The sequence below is a fragment of the Hydractinia symbiolongicarpus genome, chromosome 11 (assembly GCF_029227915.1).
Source record: "Hydractinia symbiolongicarpus strain clone_291-10 chromosome 11, HSymV2.1, whole genome shotgun sequence".
In the NCBI taxonomy this organism is placed as follows: domain Eukaryota; kingdom Metazoa; phylum Cnidaria; class Hydrozoa; order Anthoathecata; family Hydractiniidae; genus Hydractinia; species Hydractinia symbiolongicarpus.
Genome location: NC_079885.1, coordinates 16,835,822 through 16,855,517, shown reverse-complemented (window position 1 = coordinate 16,855,517; position 19,696 = coordinate 16,835,822). Strand labels below are relative to the sequence as shown.

General features: G+C 38.8%; 1 protein-coding gene across 1 annotated transcript; it reads right to left on the bottom strand.

The window, feature by feature from the left end:
* Positions 1-17,391: 17,391 nt before the first annotated feature.
* LOC130614737 (uncharacterized) lies at positions 17,392-19,319 on the bottom strand. The gene has a single exon (XM_057436179.1). The coding sequence runs from the start codon at positions 19,144-19,146 to the stop codon at positions 17,518-17,520; it is 1,629 nt and encodes a 542-aa protein (XP_057292162.1). The 5' UTR covers positions 19,147-19,319; the 3' UTR covers positions 17,392-17,517.
* Positions 19,320-19,696: the final 377 nt, after the last annotated feature.

Sequence of the window (19,696 nt, the reverse complement as noted above, 5' to 3'; positions counted from 1 at the left end):
TTGTCTCGCTCAATCAGATATTTACGAAAATTTACCAACAAATGACCAGATAAAATTACTGGGCAACACTGATAAAATGGCAGAAATTTTTATAAATTTGATGTATAGGGACGAAATCGTATAGAAATCCTATATGCTCTCCACCGTGCTTACTTTTCACTTATATTTGGCTTATTTAATGAGATGATGGGCTTCGCTACGCTCCGTGCGCTAGCGCGCACTCCGCTACTCTCCGCAAAAATCGTTTCAAATCCGTAAAGAGATTGTTTCAAAAAAAAATTTTACGAATTGAAAAAATTATTTTTGAAACGATCGTGGAGACGATCCCTAATTATCGGCCTACAGTACTGGAATCAGGACACCTAACATCGTGGATCGCGTATCATGTGCGTCGCGCACGATTCACGATGCTGTCGCGATTGTAAAATTTTTTAGCATTGTGAAGGTCGCGATCCATTGTGGGGTCGACTTTCACAATGCATCGTGACTTTCGCGATCCATACCGCGACCATCATGATACATCTTTAAACAATATAAAAATCACGTAATTAATGTCATGAGAGAATAACGCAATTAAATATGAATAATTGTTTTTTCGACCCTAACTTTCACGATAAAAAGAATAATAAAAATATCAACAAACAAACTTTTTTTTATCCCATCTTGTGAAAAAAAAGATTATGAATGTCGTAACACCCTCCTTCGTTATGATTAATATATGTTTAAAATTACGCTGCTTGCTAAAATCTTAAATTTCTTAGTCGATATCATTTAGGAAAAATAATTAATATCATTAAATCTTTTTTAAGGATATTAGAAAAATAATTAAAACAACGTAAAATAACGTCGTAACACCCTCCTCCGTTATGAAATAAATAATTTTAATGTCGCGAAAGACTTTAAACTTTTTCGTTGTTTAGAAGGAAAAAAATTAATAATTTATCTTACCAAAAAAAATGTTCAGATAAATTGTGCTCTTGTTTTGAATTATTAAGTAGCTGTCAAGGTAAAAAAATAAAATACTTGCATGCTCAAAAACTTGGTTTTAGAGGGTTATGCGGCAAAAAGTTTTCTCGTGCTGCTTGTAAAAGATATACAGAATATGCTTGCGCTGTTTTGAAAGTTATATTTATGCAGCAAGTTATTCACTAATAATGTAAAAAAAGCTTCAAGCGTTCTTTAAATGTTTTTTCCGCAGTCTTATAAGAAATTCTATATAAATCTAAGTGCAAGTTTTTTTTATGGAATATAGTTTAGTTACCAATATTTCAAGTCTTTTGCAGCATTAAAGTTAATTAATAATCATGACGAAGTAGGGTGTTACGACAAGCGTATTCTGCCCTGTTTTTATATCACATTTCCTATATGGTAGACTATTTTAATCGAAAGATTATACATTTTAACTAGCGTAATATAAATCGTTACATGTATAGACAAAAGATATAGCATTTCTTTCGTGTGCAGAACAATAACATTCGCATAAGCGTTTACAAAATCGGAGATACTTTAACAAATAAATTCATGTGTGAATAAAAGATGTTCGTGTGCTAAAACAATAGAGACCAGGCCATTTCTTGAATAAAACTAAGCCAGAGCTACAAAAAGCACCCGCTAAAAAAATTACGAGTGCTATGGTCGCACTCGCAAGCAAAATTTACAAGTGTGATGAAAATATTTGCAAGTGTGATTCACACTTAACTATTTTTTGTTTACCACAACGTTATTATGTTATTTAAGCTGTATAGAAATGATGCTTGAATACGCCTTGCAAAAAAAATATGATTAAAAAAAATATAAAGAAAAATTTTGAGTTGTGCACTCTCATTGTGTATGAATAAAACAATTTTTTTTTAGTATTTATTTTTGAAGGGCATAATGATGAATATTCACGTCATACTCTCCTTGTGTACGAACAATTATATTTTCAAGCACAGGTGGTCACTGAGAATATCAAAAATAAATATAAAATGCATTTCATAAGACACATGCAACTATCTCCTCTCCATTGCCACCATTCATTTTATCATGCACGATTGCTGAGATATAAATGGATAACAAAATTATATAAACATTAGAAAAGATTGTTCCGTACATCGCTGTTGCAGACAATCCGTGATAATTATTATATTGTTTATTTTTATGCTAAAAAAACCTATTTATACATAAAAAAAACCAGAGATTTTACATTAGGTTTAATAGCCCGTTTCATCGTTCTATAATATTTTAGAAAAAGAAAAAATTCACGAGTGCGATAAAAAGCACTCGTAAATTTTTTACCAGTGTGCGGGGAGTGCGTGTACGATCACACTCGTCTCAAGGAATGGCCTGAGAGACACGAAGGGTAATTAACTTTTTAAATATTTTTTGCGGTAATCCCTTAGCAGATGCGGTAATTATAAAAAACAATAAGCCGCACGAAAATCGTTAAAGTTCTGACGCTACCGAAAGCTCGTGTAAAGGTGATAACTATCGGGCACATGAACATTACATTCAGGTGGTATTGTTAACTATAGTCTGTGAAACTTTTTTGCACTTAAATATTAATTTTCCTATAAGACTGCGCAAAAACATTAAAAGAACACTTAATTTTTATATTAAAATAAATTTTGTATTTTATTATTTTAAATGGGAAAATAATAACTTGCTGTATAAATTTCCAAACAGCCTAAGTATAACCTGCTGTATATCTTTCAAAGCAAGGCAGGTATATTCTGTATAACTTTCGAAACAGCACGAAAATAATTCTTGATGTAGAGCTTTCAAAACAACACAAAAAAACTTGCTGCATAACTTTTGAAAACAAGTTTTTTAACATGCAAGTATTTTTATCTTTTCACCTTGAGTACTAGTTACATTTTTTTAGTGAGACAAATTATTATTATTTTTTCTTCGCAACTTAAAAATATAAACTGCGTGCGTTATGCAAAAATACATAGAAAACGGTTGTCGTAACACCTGTGAGATACCAGCAGGACAAGAAATAACACGTGTGTCTCGTAATATTTTTAAATACAAAAGAGGCTATATACACTTCACTCTGTGCCTTATATATACAAATATAGAACAGTCTGTATATATGCAGTCTCCGACATTACATTACTCGCCTTTTTATTTCAAAGACTCTGGGAGGTCTATTTCGTATTCTGTTAGCTTAGACGGCTTCGTTCTTTCACGTGTAGATCTAACTTGTTCCATCGTAATTTCTTGATCGAGACTATGCCAATCTTCCTCTACTTCATACTCCACAGTTTGCATACTTTCATCTTCACTGGTTACTGCGTCTTTGTCCGCTTCTCCTTCACAGGTTAACGGTGGTATATCGCAGTCTCCTACAGATGCTGATTTCGTGATAAGTTTCTGACTCCTTTCTTTTCCTGGGTGATTAGGAATTTTCTTAACCCTATTCGGTCCGCGGGGGGGGGGGGGGTGTATTCCGCTCCCCCTGACGTTTTTTTTTTAATAACTCCTGATTGCTTTCTTATATGGCTATGATACTTACTGAGTTTCAACATTTATCTATTAGACACCTGCATGCTAAATTTTTAGGTCCCATACCTTTCAGAGGCTTTGATATTGGCCATTACTCGAAACTACCCCTAAAATCTCTATGAAATCCTTATAATGGGGAGAATATAATAACTCCTGTTAGGAATATCCTTAGAACTTGAAACTTGCAACACAACTTTGTTTCATCAAGAAGAATCATTTTGAATAGTTTTGACACGTGACTAATCTGATTTCCCGGTTTTTTCGGATTTTACCCGAAAATCGGAAAAAACGGATTTTCGGGCAATTTTTGGCAATTTTTTATCCGATCCATGTAAAAACCGGAAGATATGTTAAAAAAAATTTATTTAGCTTTTAGAAACTTCAAACAGAATGTAAAAATTCGCTCTAGAACAAAAGTAATTATATTTTAAGCAAATAGTGGCATTTTTTATAATTTTTAAGCTTCTGATGACGTCCAGAAAATGTGCTGACGCAAGCAAAAATTTATTGCCGCCATTTTGTTCCTTTTATGACGTACTATAAGTGTGCCAAGTTTGAGTCAATTTGAATAATCCTATGAAAAGTTATTGAGGGGGGGCGGAATCCGCCCCCCCCCCCAGTCATAGTATGTTCGAAAAACCCCGAACCGAATATGGTAAAGAAGGTGCTATGCTGTGTGATGACATGTCTATCCTACTCTGCAGTGACTCTGCCGCCAACCTTTTTGATAATGCGATGTGGGGTTCCACAGTAGGGCGTATCGCTCTTCTTTTGTTGCTTTTGGCGATACATAACCCAATCACCCACTTGTAGCTCACTCTCTGCAACATATGCTTTTCGGTCTGCATATTTTTTCATCAAGGTTTGCCTTGACTCCTGCTTGGCTGATATTTCGGTGTGGAACTTTGGACTTTCAGCGCGGCGTGCTGCAGGCAACCGGGTTCTGTATTGTCTTCCATTGAATAAAACCTCTGCTGGACTGTGACCCGTCACTGTATGCGGAGCGACCCGTCACTGTATGTGGAGTGCCCTGATATGCCCGCAGTAAGCGCTGTAATTTGTGTCTTCAGTACAGGTGTTCCTGCAAAGACGTTTGCAAGAGCTTCTTGAGATTGTGCATAAAGTTCTCTACCATGCCATTCGTCCATAGTGCCAAGGTATTTTCGGACCATGCTTGAATCCCATGTATTTGCCATAGCTTGCAAATGTTGTGCTACTGCAAGGCGGGTCGTTATCTGACCCTAGATATTTCGGAATTCCAAAAAGGGAAAAAATGCGATCCATGGCCGGCAGTACTGATTGTGCAGATGTGGCGTGAACGACCTCTACAGCAGGGTACCAAGAATACATGTCTTGTACAACTAGTAGGTACTCATTACCACCCTCGATTGGCCCAAATAGGTTAGTTTAATCCAGGGTTGTTCTGGTAGTGAATAAGCTTTCATTGGTTCTTGTTGCTTCGTATTCGTTGCAGCTTGACACGGGTTGCAAAATGCTACAGATACCTCCACCATAGCATCTATTCCTGGAAACCACATAGTGCTTCTGATGTAGCTGTGACGGTATAATGATCCTTTCTTCTCGCAATATAATACCTGAATCGTCCTCACTGATTTCTTTGAAGATGGCTTTGTAGGGTTGTAGCTCTTTCTGCCTCTTGTCAATGTATCCTTGTCGTACAGCAATGACAAGAGATTGAAGCGTTGGATCTTCCAACGTTGCCTGCACAATCATATCAGTGGTAATAGCTGAATCACTTCTCATAACAACATTGGTGACTAAGTATAAAGGAAATTCACTTTCTTGTTGGGATGGAGCCTGCTTTTGCTGTGGATGGCGAGAAAGATAATCAGATGGGTTAACTGAACCAGGTCCGTGTATTAACTGGAAATTGTAGCCTTGTAGTTTTAGTTTATGCCTCAGAATACGTGCTGACATGTCCTGCTTCGTTTGCTTATACAAGGCTAGTAAAGGTTGATACAAGAATTCAAGTACAAAGTGGAAAACGTATTTGTACTTATCTGACATTGTTTCTGAAATGTTGTGGTAAATTTTCTTTTTATAAAATCCAATCCTCGTCGCCAAATGTCAGATACCAGCAGGACACTGATAAACAATGACCCCTACCGATCGATTGTTTAATCACAATAGGTTGCAAGATCAATTTTAGCAATCTATTTTGCGCGAACTCCTTTGAAATTTTTAATTGCGGTAATTAAGCGTTTTTTTAGATCGCATTTTAAAATTTTTAAACGAAAAGCGGCGATAGAAATGTTTTTTTAGATCGCATTTTAAAAGTTTATAAACGAAAAGCGGCGATAGAAATGTTTTTTTAGATCGCATTTTAAAAATTTATAAACGTAAATCAGCGATTGAAATGTTTTTTTAGATCGCATTTTAAAAGTTTAAAAACGAAAAGCGGCGATAGAAATGTTCTTTAGATCGCTTTTTAAAGTTTAAATACGAAAAGGGGCGATAGAAATGTTTTTTAGATCACCTTTTAAATGTTTAAAATCGAAAAGCGGCGATAGAAATGTTTTTTTAGATCGCATTTTAAAAGTTTATAAACGAAAAGCGGCGATAGAAATGTTTTTTTAGATCGCATTTTAAAAATTTATAAACGTAAATCAGCGATTGAAATGTTTTTTTAGATCGCATTTTAAAAGTTTAAAAACGAAAAGCGGCGATAGAAATGTTCTTTAGATCGCTTTTTAAAGTTTAAATACGAAAAGGGGCGATAGAAATGTTTTTTAGATCACCTTTTAAATGTTTAAAATCGAAAATCACATTTTAAAAGTTTAAAATCGAAAAGCGGCAATAGAAATGTTTTTTTAGATCGCATTTCAAAAGTTTAAAATAGAAAAGCGGCAATAGAATTGCTCTTTTAGATCACATTTCAAAAGTTTATATAAAATAGAAAAGCGGCGATGGAAATGCTCTTTTGGATCGCATTTTTAAAGTTTATAAATGAAAAGCGGCATCTAATAGTTATGAACAATGCTTCTCGTATGTTTCTTAAATTAAACGTGCTGGAATCTTTTTAAGTGAATAAATCAACAATACATTCTCGCGCAATGTATTATAAAACTTCGCGAAAGATTTTTATTATTTAATTACTTCATGCTAATACTTAAGGGAATAGTTTATCAATACATTTACACAATGTATCTCGCTATTACAAGAAATATAATTGTTCCAATATTTCTTCGCGAGCGCATTGTTTTTTAACACGCAAATATAAACTCGCAAAACTTTTAAGGGATTTAATTATAACAAAAGACAAACGACTGCCGTCCTCCACGCAAAGGTGTGATATTAGCGTGTACGCGGTAGATTACATTCAGACTGTACTGTATATGCAGATGATACAATAATTATTTCATCCCATAAAAAATTGGATATCCAATTTAAAAAAAGTTGAGAACAAAACTAGCAACTATATGGGTATTCCTTTGAAGAGGAAAAGTTAAATATCTTGGGGTAACGTTTTACCAAAAAATGCAATGGAAAGAGCACATTAATGACATAAATAGAAAACTGTTTCTTACATCCCTGGCAAGGAAAATACGGAGGCTGATATGGAATCAAGGAGAGGTATAGACAATAAGGAATGGATGCAAAATAAAAAAAAGTATCTGAAGCATTGTCATGCAAGCCTAAAATTGACTTATTTGCAAGTCGCATAAATTACCAATTAAAACCTTTTGTTTCTTACGGACCAGATCCGGAGGCATTAAAAGTAAATGTTTTTATACTAGATTGGAGAAAGTGGTCTCCAATATATGCATTTCCACCTTTTGCAATTATTGGTGTTTTATTAAGTGTTGCAAAAAATTCAACAGGATGGGGCAAGAGGTTTGGTAATTATACCAAACTGGCCTAATCAAGTATGGTTTTCAGTATTAATTCGTATGCTTATAGATGTGCCTTTTATCTTAAACAATAGGTCTCAGAAAGCGTTAATTTTACTGTTACACAACCACAGGAAACGCACCCATTGCTCCCAAAAATGAAATTACTGGCATGCAAGTTGTCGGGAAATCCCTCGGAATGCGAAATATTTCAGAGGAGGTGGTTGATGTCATCATCAAAGGATGGAGTGATGGAACACAAAAACAATACGCACCGTGTATTGAACGATTCATTCGTTACTGTAATGAAAGAGATTTGGATCCCTTTTACGCAACTGTAAATACAGTTGCAGAGTATCTTGTATATTTGATGAAAAATACAACAAATGAATATTCTGCCGTAAAAACGGCAAGATCAGCACCGTCAAGTTATTTACCCTTCGCAGAAGGAGAGCCTATAGGAAAACACCCTATTATAAAAAGAGTAATAAGGGGGATCTTTCGAGAAAGACCTTCTTTCCCACGGTATGCATTTACTTTTGATGCTAAAGAAGTACTCGTTTATTTGGACAGTTTAGAACCTTGTGATAAATTAACATTACCTCAGTTGACTGAGAGACTTGTGACTCTAATCTGTTTACTTAGCGGTCAAAAAGAGACCAAACAGTTTCGTATTTGGATATTCGCTTTACACATGATGGACGCTTGTTGTACAATGTGCTTCCAAAAAATAACCAAGTCAACAAGACCTGGCACCGCTAGAATTCAATAAATATGAGAATGAAAATTTGTGCGTTTTGTCAAACTTACGACATTATCTACTCAGAACGTTTGGCATAAGAGGTGTTTTTGTAGTTGTGGTGTTTTTCATCAGTCCGTATCCACCACATAAACCGGTGACGACAAGTACAATAGGAAGATGGGTAAAATCTTGTTTGAAAAAAGCTGCTATAGATACTAACATATTTTCTGCACATGTACAAGAGCCGCTTCGACATCAAAAGCATAACGTAAAGGTATAACTATGAGCGAAATTTGCAGGGCGGCTGGATGGACAAACTGTAAAACATTTGCTAAACATTATAACAGAACCATTGTAAAACAGTTTTCTGAAGGAATCTTAGAATAAAATGTAAATAATTAAGTTAAAACAGAGTTATGAAATCTTATAAACCTAGTATGTTTAATACACCACGATAAATCTAGGGCAAGGAAACGACGCCGTTTGGCGCCGTAGATTAGTGGTTATAGCTCTCGTACTCTGTGCGGGAGACCGGGGTTCGATTCCTCTTGACGGCGATTCAACATGGGCGAGTGAATGTTACCATAGCCCCGGGTTAACCACCAACACATAATAATATATAAACAATAATATATAACATCATCAACGCATGCGCAATAGTATATATGTTAGTATGCAGAACATGAGTAAGGGAATTTGCTAATTACCAGTTACCAGAGTTCTATCAAATAAATATGACCAAGGAATATTGCGACGAATGCGGGATCGTTCTTGATAAATATGATAGATGTGAGAAGTGTGGACGGAGGTTAATCATAAAAGAAAGGATGCTTTGCTGGCAGCACTATATGATGTATATAACGTGCAACGGTGGATTGTGCATTTGTAAAAATTCTTAGTTGGGCCCTGGTTATTATAATAAAAGATGTTCAAATTTTACAATGATTCTGTAGAGACAAGGGATTTTTACAGTGAACCAACTGTGCTCGATATTGACGAGGTTCAAGTTGAAAAAATAGTACTCAGCGATCCCATACAAGCTAATAAGGGCAATGATGCTAGATATGTGATCGGGTACAAAAATGGCAACAACATATCATCACTATTGATCATAACGCCAAAGGGGCTGTATTCAAATGGTGCATCCAGATATAACGATGGATCTTCGCTTACCATGTCATTTGATATGCATCAACATCCTGAATGGCTGGAAAAAGTGTATCCTAGCCAGGATACAGCAATTGTATGGTATTGATTTTACGACCTCATCAGTGAAGAACGGTAGATACCTGAACACAAAAATTAAAGAATGGGATAGTAAAATAAACACGTATTTCTACGATCTTCCAATACCTATGCGACATCCATGTGAATGTATCAGTATACTAAAAATATACAGCATTTATCAACAGGGGAATAAGCATTACCCGCAAGTCTTGCTTGAGGAGTGCAAATACAAGCCTGTTCAACAACCCTTAAGGACACGACATCTTATTGATTCAGATGAAGAGGAACCATTCGTTGTGGTCTAATAAGCTCGATAGATTTATATATTTCATCAAATATACAAAAATAAACATGAATGATTTGAAAAGAGAAGCCAGGACGCTGGGTATTCGTGGCTACTCCACTATGAAAAAGGCTGAAATTATAGCTGCAATTAACAAGATAAAATATAGAGATATTGCAACACAAACCCTTGGGCCTCATTGTAAATCATGCTTAGAAATCACGGCTTGGTGTTGTATAATGTATTGTTAACAATACATTATGAATATTCAGGTGGTGCCTCTAGGTAGCGTTGGCATAGTTCACAGATTGTAGATTTTTAAGGAGCTCATTTTTACCTTCTTCACGACCTTGCGCGACTAATTGCTGCCTTTCTTGTTCATTAATCGTCTCCACAATTTTTTTCGTGCGTTGGCGAATCTGCTCCTTTAGCAGCATACATTGTTGCTTCTCTTGGTTTATTAGTGAAAACTCATAATCACTTATCACTCCATTCTCAATCGCCCTTGATATAAGGTACACAATACTATTCAGCTTCGTTTCCGCTAATAATCTTTTACTATCATGTTTCTTACGTTTGTAATTCAGCTTCTTCCCACCTTGTTTTAAAGCAGTCTGCCCCAATCCAACGGCTATTGAGATTCCTTCCATCGCGACGGCTAAAGGAACTCCGATGCCGCTGAGCATACTAGCGATACCTACGCCTGATGTTATCACCCTTATGGCGAGCAATCCGTGGTCCATATAATGGATCCAGGTACCATGCATTCAAAAAAATTTTCGACAGCTTTTCACGTTGTTTAATCTCGCTTCGTAGATATTGTTCTATTTCCTCTATTTTCTTCAATCGATAGACCTGACTTTCATCAGGCTCATGATCCGGTGCACTCGGCGGTAAGCTTGGGTAAAGTTTTGTAATATCCGACATTTATTTTATAAGCATGCACATCGATAGTCCTACGAATAAAACGTTCTTATCATGGTGATATTCATCCATCAACATAATCTTTAGGCGATCCGTCGAGCCCTTCAAAGGAAGGTAAACAAGGTTGTCGAAACTCCATATTAACATGTCTCCCCAGTTATTTAACTCCTTCGTTTCAAGCGTAACTAGTATCTTGGATTTTTTTCCATTAAGAAGGCATCTTTCTCCATCGAGTTGGTGACAAGTGAGTCTTAGCCGTTGGTATACATCAGTCTTGTATAAGCTATCGTGATCGCCTTCTGTAAACATTGACTTGGTATCAAAATACCAAGTATTTTGATACCAATACCTATATTCCGTTCCTGAGTACAAAAAATTTGATTCTCCCTCCCGCATGTTCATTTACGATGGCCGCGATGTCCTCGATTCTATATACACCTTTCTCGATAGTGATGAGGGTTTCAAAATCCCCAACTGTAAAGTCCCCATCATTGGTAGACCCAGGCGTCGCTTTGTAAATCTTGATATCATTCTTTTTTTCGAAAAGGTTCAAATACGTAGGTCGAATGCTAATAGACTTCAATGCGATCATAGTATCCTCCCCCAGATATTCATCAAAGACTATTGGTTCCTCAATAGTCGTAATATATAACTGCTTTTCTTTAAAGAAAAGATGAACAATTATTCGTATAATCCTACGGCAAAGTACAAGTCCAACAGAGGCGAGTGGCCTCTCGGTGTAACTAACTTGGAGCATCAGGAGCTATACGTGAGTACGACTAAGCATATTTCCGTGGCTTTCCAACAGTTTACCAAGTACCCCATCAAAGTTCCTACTAATCTGTTGAATGATCCCGTGAGTGTAAATTGGGAAGGCCAAGCCATGGACTATTGGAACATACAGGTGAATTTCGCTTGCCATTGCGCGACAACGGCGTTGAGGATCTCTGCGAAGCATATGAGTGGCTCCGTACCCCTCGTTAACGCCATTTTCAAATTTCACGTATATTACCACATGCGTCGTATTTTAGCGAGAATGAAGGTACCCATATCATACGAAGGAGGCATGCTCGAGTATGTCGTGAGTATGGTGCAGATCCCAACGCTTTGTACTAGTTCAAAGCAGTCATGTCGTCTTTAACAAACGGTAGATGGTGGCCGCAGGTTGATGGGGATTGGGCTAAATTCATCACATCAACCTCTCAGGGTCTGACATCAGAGGGCCTAACCAAGCTAAGCGAAAGTATACGCGTCTATGTTGTCTTATTACTAGGGTCTCAAGTGAGTGCCAAGGCATCAATTCTAGGCTCTATTGCCGATAAATTCACGGCTGGACAGATCCTCCTGCAGAAATTCGAGGCCCTGGTTCAACGTGAGGAAAACGTAGGTCAAGACATCACCGAGTTTCAAAAGGTGCTCCAGTATGCCAGAACACCAGTGAATTTTGTTGTGATGTCCAGCGTGTACATGCTTCCTTCAAACATGGAACTTCGTATTGGTAAAGTCGTGGGATATAACAACAATGTTTTAATCGTGCCCTCTAACATAGGTGTAGGTGTGGAGCTAGACCTGAATACCAAAGCTGTCAAACATAAGGCATCCTTCACCACACCTCCTAGGTAACATATAAAGAAAACCACGCCTGATACCAAGGAAGCCCACAGGCAGCATGAGGATACCAAGGCCACCATTATCACGTTGGGAGTAGGACTGATACTTGCATATATATGGATTAAGGTCTAATGTGTTGAACAACATACTAGACTCTCATCTATTCCTTCTTTTACCTACATAGGCCACAACAATACCCACAGCACCTGCTATAGCCAAATACAAGTGTCTCGCTATATACTCCACGACTTTGGCGGCTACCCGGAAGAAAAATGATACGATGGTGCCAATAATGCCTGGAAGGGCTGCACCTGCCTTCCCTGCTAGATATTTAAGGAATTTTCCGAGCCTTTCCAGCTGCTTTTGAACAAACCCTTTGCTACCACCTCCTCTAGCACTTCCTGCTGCCCCACTACCTCCCGTGAGTGCTAGGACCAGGGTTGATATCAGTAAGCTGATACGATACTCGCTATAGTAATACCCTGCTCTTTGAACAGGACCCTGAGTTTTTCTCGCAAGGATATATCATCCCCCGCTATCTTCATCAGCTCGGATTTAATGGACCTCAGTTGCTTAAAAACCTCGGAGGAAAGACCGTGCCTACCCAGTTCATCCTTCTTATCTTTCTTCAATTTCTTCAATTCCTTCTCAAGATCATTAATATCCTGAAGCCTTTGTACCCCGGGCTTCTGCTTTTTAAGTTCTTTCAACTTACCCTCTTTCATATTTATCTCGCTGTTATTTTGTACAACTTTATCCTTCACCCCCTTAGTAGTCTTTTGAAGATCTTCAATGTCGAGCTTTAAATTTCTCATCTCAGGGATCTCGATCTCATCGTCGATGCCCGCGAACGAAGTATCTGCATAACCCTCTATGTCATGAGCAAAACTTTGAATGCTATCAATTGTTTTCATTCCAATAATCCCACCCTCCTCTTTACCCGAAGTCTCCTCACCCTTCTTAACAAGAACATCAACCTTCAGCGCAAGGTTCTGAGCCTGTGACCAACCACCATTATTGGGGGTAGAGACATACTTGATGAAGCCCATATCGCGAATATCTTGAACCGTAAGGCTATATTTGTGTAATGTACATAATGCTAGGAACCCTGTTCCATTCTCCTTCGTAACCCTTATACCTTTGAAAAAAAGCTGTTCCCCTTCACGTGTAAAGCTACCCCTGGTGATATTGATATCTATCAGAGTTCTATCCAGAGGTCCCAGATCTTGATTATTTAGATGTGTGTAAAAAGCACTTACCTCTTCCTCTAGTATAAATTTTGTTATTCTATCAAGTGTATCTCCCTGCTGCTCCGTCGTGGTATCTCCCGCTGTGCTGGATACGTCTTCGAGCCCACAGAACTCCTGCGACACAAGGAGTTCACTAGGGACATTCTCGGGCCCAAGATCATCCATCTGAATATCTTCCTCTGGCGTAAAGTGATCTTCATATCCTGGATTATCAGCCATTTATTTCAAGCCCGAACCACTATAAATAAATGTACGGAACTATCTTAAATCCGAATAAGGAAATCAAAATTATGATGGCAATGAAGGGTAAAAATCAAAGGGTGAAAATCAGCCACATACCCAGCACCATAGGTCCAAAAGAAGATTTATATGTGGATATTCCTAACCTTGGTCAAAACGACGTGATTTCCCCCGGCTCAATCAAGCTCCTCTTTGACCTTGAGCTGACTAGTATCAACACCAAGCGTACCCTAGTTTCAAACATCGGCAAAGCATTGGTACAAGGCTTACGGATTACACTTAATGCTAACGAAATACAAAAGTGCAAGATTACAACGTGCTCGCGGTGTATAGGGATTTGTGTCTCCCAAAATTTGAACGTGAGAATAATCTTATCATTCAAGGACTAAACCCAAATGACGGGACCATCAGAGCTCTGCAAGTCAATGCCAGTGATCACGACAGAAATAACGAGGAAAAAGCGATCGCTGCGGCCTACGGCAACACCTTTGCCATTTCTATCGGCAAGATGTTCTCGTTGATACGAGAGTTGCCCCTCTACCAAGGAGGCTTAAAAGACAGTTTGTGATCCACTTCGCACCGTTCGGTGACGTGATCAAGGATGCCGGAACCCCAGCCGCAGGCTTAACCGCGGCCAAGCCAGCCGATGCTGCCTACAAAATCAGCAATATCTGCCTTGAATTCGTTAAAGTGGTCAATGAAGAATTGGCTAGCGCTTTGATGTCCAGATACTCGAGATTGGCCCTACCTTACGAGCGTATACTTAGGAGCAAAGTTGTCACGATGAAGAAACCTGATACAAGTTACAACCTGCAAATCGACACACCGGCGAAGAGCCTTAAAGGTGTCCTCCTATTATTTCAGGATCTTACCGTTGTTAAGGCATATGCTGGTAATCCTGGCACATCGTCGGTCAGCATAGTCGTGGAGGGTGAGCCGAATGAATTGTATAGCCACGCGATGTTGCCTCGTGTTCATCTAGAACAAGTGTCTGCGTTGCTAGGATCTCATGACTCGAGCGTAACGATAGGTCAGTTCTTTACGGAGAGGGATGGGCTATTCGTGGACTTCCGCAGTAGTCCGGACCCCACCTTACACGGGAGCGGGGGGCCTCTGCAAAGGCTCAGTGACGGTATAACCCTCCATATGACCAAAAATCCTGATGGCACAGGTGATAAAAAATGCTATATTTACTTACTCCAAGATGCACAATTGAATATTCTGGATGTAGGTTCCATTCAGTAGAATATTAAGATCATCAAAATTTGTTTTTGTAGGCCTTGGATCTACAAAATAAATATGGCAACAATCGGCGTCCTCGTAGCGGGCGCTGCTATGAACGCCCTAGCATTCAGCGGATCAAATTTTTTGTTCAGCAAAATAAGTGGCCACGGCGAAGAGGAAAGGAAGCGTCATGATTTAGTGGTGGAAAAATTACAAGCTGCTCAAGCCCAATGGGTACGTGACAGACAAGCAAAAATAGACTGGTATAATAAGAGACGAGAAGAACAGCTGGACAGAGCCTGAAGGAGCTCGACGAAGGAATGAGACAGTACTATATCGCGACGATGGAGGAGGCTTTAAAGCTCTCCGATTTTATACACCCTCAAAGCAGCAGCAGGACGGTGAGTTGACGTTTATTCTTGGTTCCTTGGCCCTCCTCGGTTTTGCGGCGTATAAATACATAATAAATACGTAATGCAGAACGTTTTCGATATGTAATAAATATGTCGAAAGTAAAGCATATTGTTACTCAAGAGGAAGCGAAAAAATTAAGCAACATCTATTACCAACCAGAACATCTTTGGATTGGACGAAAAGCCATTAAATTACTATGCTCGCTGAGTAGTCTTTCCAGAAAGAAAATTATACATTGGCTTAGTCGTCAGTTGCTCTGGTTAAGGCATATCAAAGGCCCCAAGCGCATCAGTTACCCTCATTTCACCATAACGAGACCCAATGAGATCCATCAATTCGACTTACTCTATATGCCACATGATACAGTGTATGGTAATACGTACAAATACATACTTACAGGTATCGATGTGACCTCAAGGTATAAAGTCGCGAGACCTCTGAGAACTAAGAAAGCTAGCGAGGTAGCGGACATGCTCAAGGACATATTCAAAGCTGGACCCCCCAAATACCCAAATATTTTCCAGGTGGATAACGGCTCAGAATTCAAATCAGACGTGACAAAGTTGTTGGAAAGCAAAGGCGTAGAGATTAAGCGGGCAACCATCAAGTATCACCATACGTTCACAGCGTTCGTGGAGTCCTACAACAAAGTACTCGCAGAAAGATTGTTCAAGCCTCAAGATGCCCAGGAGCTGGTCAGTGACGAACAGAGTACCACCTGGGTGAAACACTTATATAATATCGTGAAAAGCATGAACAACACCAAGACCGCGATGATCAGCATGAAGCCCTCGCAAGCCATTAAGCTCGATGACGTACCACTTGCGAAAAGCGAGGAATATCCCGAGGAAAAGCCTTTGCCTGATGATGGCCTTTTTCTCTGTCTGCTACAACCCGGGGAAGAACATGGGGATCAAAAAAGACGCGCGACTGATCCGTGGTGGAGTAAGAAAACATACAGGCTGGATCGTATCGTAACAGGTACGAAATTGTTATACTACTTGGCAGATGGACCTGATCGATCTTTCGTAGCCGAAGAGTTGATGCTAGTACCCGAGGATGTAGAGGTACCTCCCGAGCATGTGAGGGAATGGTAATCGATTTTTGTGGCTCATAAGAGCTACAAAAACTTATACCTAATCTTCTAGTGTTGCATCACTCAAATCATACAAATCGTCGCGAGTAAGATCAATAAGCTTGAAATGGCATAAGTAGCGCTCCATATGTCCTTCCTCTTCAAACCGATTAAACGCATGCATCCCATTTGCATTATCAATAACAACGATTTCTTCGGACTCAGGAAATCGAACACTGATCCATCGTCTTTGTACACGGGCGCAATAGTATAGAAGATGGTGATATTTATCATCGTCATGTGTTGTATGTTTGCGAAAAATCATAATAACATTATCTTTGCCCGCATCATTGGCATGTGGTACATATCTTTGACGGAGTCCTGCAATTTCCAATGTTCGGAGATCTAACTGCTTCTCTAGCTCTTGAAGATCCTCCTCAAGGTTTGCTATAGTTACGTCCCTATTCTGAAGATCATCGCTGAGTATTGCAAGAGCTTGATGATGCTCTTCGATGGCTTCTTGTAATTTTTCAATGCCTTTCGCCGCAAGCCATCTCATAATTTCAATAGCCCTTGGTTTTCTTGAATGTACACAAATCTCAAGAGCATCGTCCAAAGAGATGAATACATCGCGAGCATTTTTAGTTTCCTTTGTCCCAGCATACCATGACGGGTTCTGAGCATTTAGCTCTATACGCGTCCTCTCCACTATATTAAGCGCTCTACAGGATGTTCTTATGTCAACAATTCCCAAAAATCTCCCGAGATCAGCACGTTTAAAAAGAGGCGGATTTTGCGCATTGAATAAAGTTTCGATGGCTCCAGGTAATGTGTTTAACGCAAGCCAGGACATTTTATTTTTAATAATGGTTCCAACCAGAGTACGGATGATAAGGACGGTTGATATGACAAAATAATTAATATACCTGTGGATCCTTTCCGTATATAGTGATTCACGAAGCTCCTCCTGCAGGGCTTCCAGACTCCGCTCCAGATAAGGGATGCGATCGAGCTCCTCATGGCAAGCAGCCAGCTGATTTTCTAATATTCTTATATATGACATTTATTCTAATATACTCTAAGTTCTTGGGTGCTCAAGCCTAATATACAAACAGGCATGCTTAGACTTTTTGAGTTGAGCCTTGATCTCTTCCCACTCAGTGGATTAGATCATATTCGTTTCCTCATCAATTAATTTGAGGTCCGATCTTTCCGAGGGATACCAGGCAAATAACTGTTTCTTTTGCCTCCTCAGATATTTGGGAATCGCGGTATAACTCTGAGTCAACAGCCATAACGAATGCTTCCTGCTTCTTTCCATTCCTTTCAACCACAAAATCAAGTACCACATCTGTTGGGGACTTGTGGCTTATTGAAAAGGGGCACTTTATTTCCAGACAGCTAGGCGAACAGCAGCAACAAGTCACCAACCCATCAGGACTAGCACCAACAAACTTCACGCCACCGTCAATAAATAAGCCACAAGACCGCACTTCTACATTTTTATGCTCTTTCTTTATTTCTTCTTTAAATGCGGCTAACGCAACAGGCTCCATTTCTCTTCCATATTTCAGTGCAGGTATATTTGGGTTGATAAACACAGACCCAGACACTTTCTGAAAAAGGGACCAGAGGTTAACATTAAGATTCCCTTTTTTAAACTTTTTCATTTTAGTTAATACCTCATGTGCTTTTGATGCAGTCACAATATCCTTCCGAAATAAATACCATGCCTGATTTTCTGATTGCCCACAAGTTATCTCTTCTATTTTTTTTCTGGCTTCTGGTGTCATTTGGCTATCTAGTTTACTGAGAAACGTGATCTTGTTATCACTAGATGAAATCATTTCATTAACAGAAAATACATTTTTTTGTTCTGGAACAGTTTTAACAATCTCTCTCATAAAGTCCATCTTTGGTGTTGGAACAGATGTAAACAATACACTACATGGCAGAGTGTCTTTCAGCGCAGTTACAATGTTTTGAAGCTCTAAAGGCTTTATTTTACATGTAGCAAGAGGATTATAATTTCTTTTCGGAGTTGCTACCAGCGGTCTCTTTTTCTTTTTAGATTTTTTCATTTCATCTCTGTTTAAAACCAAATCTATCATTTTCTGTGGTCTGACTTCTTTTCGGTTAGGTAGCCATTCACAAGCTTTGGCTGTGCATGATGGATTTGTCAGCCCGCATGTTACTGCAGCATCTACTCGAAACAAAAGTGCAGCAATATGGTTGCATGTCCCGGACATTCCTGTCATGCAGGTGCAGTGTGCTGACATAATCCGATTACTTTCTCCTTTCAGAACGCATACCCATAGTTTATGAGGTGGATCATTTAATCGTTCTGAAGGCCTACAATCTCCTTTTAAAAAGCAGTACTTTGAATCTTCGTCAATCGGATGGTACATTATTGGTCCTAGCCAACCATTTGTAAAATAGCTATATGCTTTGCTTGTTTTGTAATCGTTTAGGTCGTCACTCCCCAGTGTGCTAGGAGTAAAGGTTAAATAATTAAAAATATTTCCATATGTAATCATTGGCCAAAACGATACACCGTCTTCCTCCGCTAACCATCCAGAAGTAATGTCCATTGGGTCAGGTATAACACCATCTTCAATTAATAATTTGCTCACATACTCTTCGTTGAACTGCTCTTCTACCTGCGCTGCAGTTTTTACCAGTTTTACATTATTCTCACTAGCAGAAAATACCCTTGCCACCAACTCACATTTCCTTCCAGACACCTTTAAACCCCGCATTCTTAAATATTTTTTTAATTCTTCAACTTTCATCTTGCTTATCATATCAAACTCCATTGTAAATGAGCGTGTTTACTTCTTCTTGTCCCTCCTATACTAGTTACTAGTCTTTTCCTCCGACGCGGTTTCATAATGGTAGCCGGATGGGGTTGATTGGTGTATTCAGCAATTGTAATGCCCGTTTTTGTACAAAATTGCCCATCTTCGTACAAGCGCGAAAAATGACCAACCTCGTACAACGGGTCAATTTTGTACGGAGACACACGGGGTGGAACAGATATATGATTTAGCATCAACCTTTCAGTGAGCAGTGAGTGTAACTAGTGAGAAGTAAATTGTAATATTCACTATGAAGTTCTCGCAAGGATAAGTTTTTTTGTGTTTGATTGCCAATTTTTATATAACAGCAAATGTTTATGGAAGACCCTAAGTCTCATTCCGGGTTGAACACTACTTGGCCCCATATAGCTTGTGGTTATAACTTTCGCACGGGGACCAGGGTCTCAACCTATGGCGCCTCATGTAAATAAATAAAAAGCAGGGCATAAGTCATTTGCCTTGCCTAAGATAAATAAAACACTGTTTTTACAAATCGAAAGGGCATAGA

What these genes read in the sequence shown, in the direction of transcription:
- LOC130614737 (XM_057436179.1), bottom strand. Translation starts at nt 19,146, where the DNA reads ATGGAGTTTGATATGATAAGCAAGATGAAAGTTGAAGAATTAAAAAAA.